Source organism: Colobus angolensis, unplaced genomic scaffold (assembly GCF_000951035.1).
Source record: "Colobus angolensis palliatus isolate OR3802 unplaced genomic scaffold, Cang.pa_1.0 Scaffold25, whole genome shotgun sequence".
In the NCBI taxonomy this organism is placed as follows: Eukaryota; Metazoa; Chordata; class Mammalia; order Primates; family Cercopithecidae; genus Colobus; species Colobus angolensis.
Window position 1 is genome coordinate 4,459,879 of NW_012115710.1, and position 8,813 is coordinate 4,468,691.

The 8,813-nt window shown below is 55.7% G+C and overlaps 2 protein-coding genes and 1 non-coding gene across 4 annotated transcripts in view; 1 reads left to right on the forward strand and 2 right to left on the reverse strand.

Moving 5' to 3' along the window:
* Window positions 1-4,410, reverse strand: part of RCN3 (reticulocalbin 3, EF-hand calcium binding domain) — a 19,528-nt gene extending 15,118 nt beyond the window's left edge. For both annotated transcript variants that reach the window (XM_011946366.1, XM_011946367.1), the window contains exons 1-3: window positions 4,341-4,410; window positions 3,676-3,923; window positions 1,490-1,692 (exon numbers count right to left, since the gene is read on the reverse strand). In XM_011946366.1, the coding sequence (XP_011801756.1) occupies window positions 1,490-1,692; window positions 3,676-3,917 (445 nt within the window). In that variant the 5' untranslated portion in view covers window positions 3,918-3,923; window positions 4,341-4,410. The remainder of the gene's footprint in view (window positions 1-1,489; window positions 1,693-3,675; window positions 3,924-4,340) is intronic.
* On the forward strand, window positions 1,138-1,210 carry TRNAK-UUU. The gene has a single exon. It is a non-coding gene; the product is annotated as a tRNA-Lys (tRNA).
* Window positions 4,411-6,372: 1,962 nt separating the features above from the next.
* Window positions 6,373-8,813, reverse strand: part of FCGRT (Fc fragment of IgG, receptor, transporter, alpha) — a 56,348-nt gene continuing 53,907 nt past the window's right edge. The window contains exons 5-7 of the mRNA XM_011946521.1: window positions 7,896-8,165; window positions 7,101-7,217; window positions 6,373-6,696 (exon numbers count right to left, since the gene is read on the reverse strand). Coding sequence (XP_011801911.1) covers window positions 6,587-6,696; window positions 7,101-7,217; window positions 7,896-8,165 — 497 coding nt within the window. The 3' untranslated portion in view covers window positions 6,373-6,586. The remainder of the gene's footprint in view (window positions 6,697-7,100; window positions 7,218-7,895; window positions 8,166-8,813) is intronic.

An 8,813-nucleotide genomic window follows, 5' to 3' on the forward strand; every position in this document is an offset into this window, starting at 1 on the left:
TTTTTTTTTTTTTTTAATTTTTTTGAGACACAGTCTCCCTGTGTCACCCAGGCTGGAGTGCAGCGTTGTGATCTCGGCTCACTGCAACTTCCGCCTGCTGGGTTCAAGCAGTTCTCGTGTCTCACCCTCCAGGGTAGCTGTGGTTACAGGTGCATGCCATCACACCCAGCTAAGTTTTCTTTTTTTTTTAGTAGAGACAGGGTTTTGCCATGTTGGCCAGGCTGGTCTCTAACTCCTGATCTCAAGTGATCCACCCGCCTCGGCCTCCCAAAGTGTTGGGATTACAGGCATGAGCCATTGCACCCAGGCTATATAACATATTATATCCACACAATAAATTATCTAACGTGTGAGAGATTATATGCTAAGCTCTTTATGTACAATACTGCATTTAATCATCACAAAAAGCAGGAACAGTGGGTTTTTCCATGTGTTCTACTTTCTGAATGCAAAAATGGATTCCCGGAGAGAAGAAATAACTGATCCAAGGGTGTGGAGACAGGAATGATGGACTTTGAGTTGACAGTAGCCCTTTTGGCCCCAGATTGAGGCTGTGATGGGGTAGCTTACAGGGACTGAGATGGGTTGACTGAGAGGAGGGGAAGGGCATTGTAATTGGAGGGAACAATATGGGCAGAGGGTAGAGGTTTGAGGAGTGTGGTGAGTTCAGGAAAACCACAGAAGATCCATTTGGGGCAGAAAATGCAGAAAAACAAAGCTACAGGTGGAGATGTCCAGGCTGAGGAATGGGACTGTCTCCTGGGGGCCCAAGAAGGGGAGGGAGAGGCAGAGTCAGTGCTGGGTGTGAAGACTCCCCTGGAGCCCTGTGGAAGACAGGCTGGAGGGAGAGGCTGGGGCCAGGGACAGAGAGGAGAGGAGGGAGGGAATGAGGGCTGTGTGTGTGTGTGTGTGGAGGGGTGGGGCACTGGGGCTGGGGCTTGGGACCGAAAGGAGGGATCTGAGAGTCGGGGGCAGAGTAACTGGCTTTGGGGTTCTCAGGATGACATCACGGAGGTTAGGGGTCAGGATGACAAAGTATGGAAAGTAGGTGTCCTTGGCTGGGGATCTGAAGTTCCCTAGTCATACTGTCACATTGTCATAGAGGTGGTGGGTCCCAGAATAAAATTCCTAAAGGGAGCCTAGGTAGCTCAGTTGGTAGAGCATTGGACTTTTAATCTGAGGGCCCTGGGTTCAAGTCCCTCTTTGGGCGTGTTCAGTGGCTTTTAGTACCTAATTCTGACTTCATGTTTGAAAAAACGATCGTTTTTAGTATGCAGCTAAAAACCAGAAAAATAAGCAAACGAAAAACAAAAAAGAGAAGCCAGAGGTGAGAATGTGAAGATCTCACAGTGATGGGCTCCTAAAAGTGGGTAGAGCCTGGTTAGGGGCCAGGGACTCCGGGTAAACGGGTTCAGGTTCTTAGAATGAGGCGGTCCAGAAGGTCAGGGTAATGTTGTATGGGGAGCAGGGTCGGGGGCTCGCCGCGTACCGGGCGCGTAGTGGCCATAGGTGGCGTTGCGCAGCTCCTCCCAACCCACACGCCCGTCGCGGTCCGTGTCGTACGTGTCCCAGGCCGCGCTCACCGAGTCCCGTATGTGCCGCTGCTGCGTGTGCGCGATCCACGCGCGAAGCTCGGCCAGCGATACCCAGCCGTCGCCGTCCCCCGCGCGGTCCATGCGGTCCACGATCCGCCTGCGAGCCGGGGCAGGCACAAGTCAGTCTCTGGTCCCGCCCCAGGCCCCGCCCCTCGCACGGGGCCACGCCCCCTGGGACACATCGGATCCACGGGCGAACTGGGGAGGAACGCGTGTCAATTTCGGGACCAAACCCTCCGGAGGACCCTCAGCCTAGGGTCCACCCCCGGGACAAGTCACGCCCTTCCTGAAAACGAGCGGGCCTGCTGGGAGCACCGCGTGGGAGAGACCTACGACGATGCAGGGCCACCCTCTCCGCGCCGGTCCCGCCCTCGGCCTGCACGTGCTGCACCTCTAGCTGGGCTGAGCTGGGGTGGTGATGGGGAGCGCGGCGTCGCACTGCGCCCCTTGCCAGGGGTCCCTGTTCCAAGACTGACTTTGAACCCAGACAGCCACGGCCACACCCCCGAGCCCCCCGCTGTCTCAGGCCCCGCCCCGCCCCATACCCCGCCCCCTTACCAGGCTGCACGTGTCAATTTCAGGCTCCTATCCCTCCAGCCCTGCCCTGTGCTGCGCCTGGTGGCTTTCTCCTGCCTGCTCCTGGCTGAATCAGGCACTGCCCGAGGACCATCACCCGCAACCCCAGGGGCTCGGTCTCTCTATACCCCTCCCCATGCTCCTCGGGGCTCCTGTGCCCCTCCCCGTCACATGTCAAGCCACTTTAGGTTCCATCTCGCCCCTTCTATCGGGCCACGCTTGTCAGCTCCCCGGCCCTTCTCCTCTCGCTTGGTGACGCCATGTCAGGCCGGTCCTCGCCCAATCTCTAATTAACAGAGACTACGTGGAGCCCTCCTCCCTGTCACCGTCCCTAGGCCCCTGCGGCCCCCTCCTTAAGGTCAAAAATCTGAGACAGCAGAGCCCTCTCCAAGCCTGCCTGAGTCACCGCCCCACCTCCCGCACCAGGCGGTCTCTGCTTGGGTCTGTCACGGGCCGACTCTGTCCCCAGACTCACACCCTTCTCTGAAGTTACTGCTGTTGTCAAGAGCTTGGGCTCCACAGCCAGACATTTTAGGTCCAAATCCAGCCACTTCCTCTTACTGGCTGTGTGACTGTGGGTAAGTGACTTAACCTCTCTTGTGCCTCGGTTACCCCTCTGTAAAATAGAGAGAAAAAATGGTACCTACCCCAAAAGGGCAGTTGTGGGGGACAAATGAGTTTGGCCATGGAAAGCACTTAGGACAGGACAGGCGTGGCGGCTCACGCCTATAATCCCAAGCTTGGGAAGCCAAGAGGGGCGGATCATTTGAGATCAGGCCTTCCAGACCAGCCTGGCCCACAAAGTGAAACCTCATCTCTATTAAAAACACAAAAATTATCGGGGCGTGGTGGCCCGAACCTGAAATCCCAGCTACTCGAAGGCTGACACGGGAGAACTGCTTGAATTCAGGAGGTGGAGGTTGCAGCGAGCCGAGATAGTATCACTGCACTCCAGCCTGGGCAACAGAGAGAGACTCCGTCTCAAATAATGATAATAATAATAATAATATAATAGGCCAGGCACGGTGGCTCACGCCTGTAATTCCAGCACTTTGGGAGGCCGAGGTGGGCAGATCACCTGAGGTCAGGAGTTCAAGACCAGCCTAGCCAACATGGTGAAACCCAGTCTCTACTAAAAATACAAAAATTAACTGTGCGCAGTGGTAGGTGCCTGTAATCTCCACTACTTGGGGGGCTGAGGCAGGAGAATCGCTTGAACCCAGGAGGTGTAGGTTGCAGTGAGCTGAGATTGCGTCACTGCTGTCTGTCCTGGGCAACAAAGTAAGACCTTGTCGCTAAATAAATAAATACATAAAAGGGTCAAAGGTCCTCTTTATGCCTCAATTTTAACTTAATTTGTTTTTCCCAAGGAGAGAAGGTAGAATTTCATTTCTCACAAAGAACTGAAGTTCAGTCCACGCCATTTCTCTGACCCCTGTCAATACCCCGCAACTCTCTCCCAAACCCCACCTCTGAACACGCCCCAACCACATGCCTCTCCTACCCCAGACGGGCCTGGCTTTCCTCTGGGGTGAGTTGGTCGAATTCCTTGGCCACTTCCCGTCCCAGGAAAGCCTCATGGTCGTACTGGAAGTTCCCGTGGGAGTCATCATGGGGGGCGTCGCTCAGGGGGGCCGCCTGGTGCACCCTCCCCTGGCCATGAGGGCCTGCGTCTGGGGACGGTTTCCCCTGGGCCCCGTGCCTCAGTAGCAACAGAAGCAGCAGAAGCGATGCTCGCCACATCATCGGTCCCTGGGGAGTGGCAAAGGCCAGGGGTCAGGGGTTACAGGCATGAGGACAGACATGGCACAGGAGAATGGCGGGGTGGAGGAGTTACCTAGGACAGGACAGGGAGATGGAAGCTGGCTACAAACTTTGGGGCTCAAAAAGGGCGGGCGATGGGGGAAAAGAGGGCGTGATGCTTAGAGGTAAAGCCACCTATGGGGGGATCGAATCTTCTGACGGAGTCTCAGGGGGGTCCCAGACCTGCGAGGGGGAATTTCAGGGAGAGACGTGGCGCACATCCCACGCAAAGTACAGGGCATAGTTGTGGCCAGCCAGAAGTCAGGGAGGCTCCCCGTCATTGCTCCCAGTCCAGACCCTGATCCTCGACCCGAGCCGCCCCGAGCCGCCCTGCCTGGACTGAAGCCCCCCACCCACTCCCTTTACCCAGTCATGCAGCTTCGCTCCGCTCTCCACGCTCCGCTCTGCGTTCCCGCAAATGTGCCCAATTCCGCCGCTCTCCAGTCAGGCCCCGCCTCTGGCTGCGCAGAGCCCCGCCCCCGCCCAATGAGCTTGCACGAGCGACTCACGGGGCGGGGCCAACGAGTGCCGGGAGGGCCGCGGGCGCCCCTCGCCACGTCCACAAAGGAAACCGCGGGCTGCCGCCCGGGGAAGGAGGGTGGGCGACGCCGCAGTGACGCGGCCGCGGAGAACTACAACTCCTGTCAGTGGTCGCGGCACTCTGCCGTCCACCTCCAGCTGTTCTAGCCCCAACGCCTCACGGGAAATGTATTTTTCCCTCTTTCCCTTTGTCAGGATGGTTTAAGAAAGAGGTGTACCTCCCAACAGTCCTATACCAAAAAAAAAAAAAGAAAAAGAAAAGAAAGAAAAGAAAAGAAGGATGGGCGCGGTGGCTCACGTTCACGCCTGTAATCGCAGCACTTTGGGAGACCAAGGCGGGCGGATCACCTGAGGTCGGGAGTTCAAGACCAGCCTGACCAACATGGAGAAACCTCGTCTCTACTAAACATACAAAATTAGCTGGGTGTGGTGGTGCATACCTGTAATCCCAACTACTTTGGGAGGCTGAGGCAGGAGAATCGCTTGAACCCGGGAGGCGGAGGTTGCGGTCAGCCGAGATCGCGCCATTGCATTCCAGCCTGGGCAACAAGAGCGAAACTCCATCTCAAAAAAAAAAAAAAGAAAAAGAAAAAAAGAAAAAAAAAAAAAGGAAGAGCCGAATCGAGGGGCTGGAGGAAATATCCCATTTCCTCCAAGAGTGAACAGTGCTCCTAGCTCCTCTTCTGCTCCAGCAATTCAGATGGTCAGACAGTAGCCAAGAATTCCTCAAAATGCCTGGCATGGCAGTTATCCAGTAAACATATGTAAGTTATGAAAAGCTCAACGCCTGTAATCCCAGAGCACAGTAGCCCAACGCCTGTAATCCCAGAACTTTGGGAGGCTGAGGCAGGTGGATCACCTAAGGTCAAGAGTTCCATACCAGCCTAACCAACATGGTGAAACTCCCGTCTCTACTAAACATACAAAATTAGCCAGGTGTGGTGGTGCATGGCTGTAATCCCAGCTACTTGGGAGGCAGGCGAATCGCTTGAACCCGGGAGGTGGAGGCTGCACTGAAGCTGAGATCGCGCAATTGCACTTCAGTCTGGGCAACAAGAGCAAAACTCCATCTAAAAGAAAAAAGAAAAAAAAAATACATGACCTTAGGCCAGGCACGGTGGCTCACGCCTGTAATCCCAGCATTTTGGGAGGCCGAGGTGGGTGGATCACCTGAGGTCAGGAGTTGGAGATCAGCCTGGCCAACATGGTGAAACCCTGTCTCTACTAAAAATAAAAAAATTAGCTGGGTGTGATGATGCGCACCTGTAATCCCAGCTACTGGGGAGGCTGAGGCAGGAGAATCTCTTGAACCTGGGAGGCGGAGGTTGTGGTGAACCAAGATCATGCCACTGTACTCCAGCCTGGCAGCCTGGGCTATAGAGCAAGACTCCATCTCAAAAAAAAAAAAAAAAAAAAAAAAAACAGGCTGGGCGCAGTGGTTCACGCCTGTAATCCCAGCACTTCGGGAGGCAGAGGCAGGTGGATCACCAGATCAGAAGATCGAGACCATCCTGGCTAACATGGTGAAACCCCATCTCTACTAAAAATACAAAAAATTATCCAGGCGTGGTGGCGGGCACCTGTAGTCCCAGCTACTTGGGAGGCTGAGGCAGAATGGCGTGAACCCAAGAGGCAGAGCTTGCAGTCAGCCAAGATCGCGCCACTGCCTGGACAACAGAGCAAGACTCCATCAAAAAAAAAAAAGAAAGAAAAAGAAAATACAAGACCTGATGTATAAAACTGGCAGGTTCCCCCGTGGCAGCATGTTACCTGTAGGAGAGATCTGAGGACCAGCCGCCATTCAGTCCCCCGACTTATTCCCTTACCTCCCCTGCCTGAAAAATGATGAGAACACAGATTCGGGCCCAAACTCATGTTATATTATCGAGGTGGAAAACAGCCATATGTATTAGGAGGGGAAACTGAGGCAGACCACAGGACGGGGCCCCAGAGGGAGGACAACAGGGCCCAGGACCCCTTCTGGAGGCTCAGAGATGCCAGTGTTCCAGGAGGTCTCACAGCATGGAGGAGGCCTGACTACATTCGCTTTTAGCAGTCGGAATGGCGGATGGTCAGGCGGTGGCTGGGATCACATTTATATCCTTCGAATCAGCATCCTGGGCCTCCCCCGGGGTGGGCAGGAGGGACCCGGTGTCGTCTCCACGGAAGGAGATCCAAGGGGCTGAGGAGAGAGAGGGGGAGGTCATCAGAATCTCTGAGGTGCTCTGGGTCTGACTGGCATCCCCCATTTCTGTGTGTGTCTCACACACTCTCCCTCAGTCTCTAACCCCTTCCTTCTGGGCCTGTCTCCCCTTCTCCCAATTTTCCATCCCCCCTTTCTATATCTTTGCCTCCCTCCTCTGGGTCTCTGTCTCCCCCTTCCTCTGTCCCCTCTCTCTGTGCCTCTGTTCCCGTCTCTGGGTTTCTGTCTCCACTTCTCTCTGGTCTCTATCCTCCTCTCTTTGGGTCTGTCCCCAAAACAGGTCTCTCTCCTCCCAAGTCTGTGTGCCCCTCTCTTCGGGTCTCTGTCCCTCTCTCCGAGGCTCTGTCCCTCTCTCCGAGGCTCTTCCTCCCGCTGCCCCACACCTGGCAGCCCACTCCTCATCCTTCTCCACAATAGAGCTCCTCCTACAGCCGCTGCCGTGAGTAGCAAGAGACCGATGACGATTCCCACCACGAGCACGGAGGACTTGGCTGGGGTTTCTGCAGCCAGAGAACGCTGTGAGATGTGGAGCAGCCCGTCCACCCCCACCCAGTTCGGACACAGCACTGGGGGGTCCCAGTCCCTCCCAGCCTCGGAGATCCCAGCACCAAGTGTCTGATGCGCAGAGGCAAGGCCAGGCGGGCGATCTGGGCAGGGTGCCCCCAGGTTGGATGTAAGAACCAGCCACAGCACGAGCGACCGCGGTCACACTGACAATGGACCAGCAGCGGCAGGGTGGGGCTGTCCCGGCGCAGCGGGGAGAGGCAGGCACAGCAGTGGGAAGTCAGCCTCATGGGCCCCGGCAGTAGTAAGGCAGCAGGTGGTCAGTCTTGGTGAGGACGGGCATAGCAGACAACGAATGGTCAGATTCCAGGAAGACCTGTAGCAGTAGCAGCAGCAGCAGCAGGATGGAAGACGGTCAGACTCAGGGAGGACTGGCCATGGTGGTTAACAGCTCTTCAGACTCAGTGAGGCCAGAAGCAGCAGGACGGAAGGCAGTCGGCCTTGGGAAGGACAAGGCATCAGGCTTTGGGGGAACTGACAGGCGCGAGGCACAAGGCAGTCAGATTCAAGGAGGCGGCAGCAGTGGGGAGGCAGGTCAGACTCAGGAAGGATCGGCGCAGCAGTGAGACAAGGCAACGGGAAACCAGGAGCATCACCACCGGGCGGGGCCTCACCCAGCTCCACCCTGAGGGGCTGCGCCAGCCCCGCGTGCTGCACGATGCAGCAGTAGTGGTGCTCATCGCCACTTTTGACTGTTAGTGACGACGAGGCGTGGAAGGAGCCGTCACTGTTGGGGCCGAAGTCGCCCTGGCCGGTGCCAGCGGCCAGCCCATTCCGCAGGAACCGAAGTTGCAGTTCCGGAGGGTAGAAGGAGAAGGCGCTGCAGGTAAGCACGGAAAAGCCAGGGTTGCCGGGTCGGGCCTTCAGGCGCATGGAGGGGGGCTCTGCAGGAAACCAGGCAGACAGGCCTAAGCCCCGAGCCCACCACTCCCAGGGCCAGGGCTGGATAAGGACAGAAAGAGGCCTCCAAGTTTGCAATGTGCTAACCCCAGATAATATGGTGGTAAAAGAGGAGGCGCTTCCCAGGTGACAGAGACTCAACCTATTCACCCTAAAGGTATCCCCTCAAGATGTCACCTCCCTGGGCTGGGCATGGTGGCTCACGCCTGTAATCCCAACACTTTGGGAAGCCAAAGTGGGTGGATCACCTGGGGTCAGGAGTTTGAGACCAGACTGGCCAACATGGTGAAACCCCATCTCTACTAAAAATACAAAAATTAGCTGGGCACCTGTAGTCCCAGCTACTCAGGAGGCTGAGGCAGGAGAATCGCTTGAACCTGGAAGGCAGAGGTTGCAGGGAGCAGGGATCGCGCCACTGCACTCCAGCCTGGGTGACAGAGCGAGACCCCGTCTCGGGGAAAGGAAACAAAAAAGATAGAGGATAATTATGAAAAATTCCATACTAACACATTTGAAAATTTAGATGAACTGAACACATTCTTGATAAATACAACCTTCTAAACTGACACAAGAGGACATTTAAAACGTCAGCAGTCCTGTAAGTATTTACATTTTTTTTTTTTTTTTTTTTT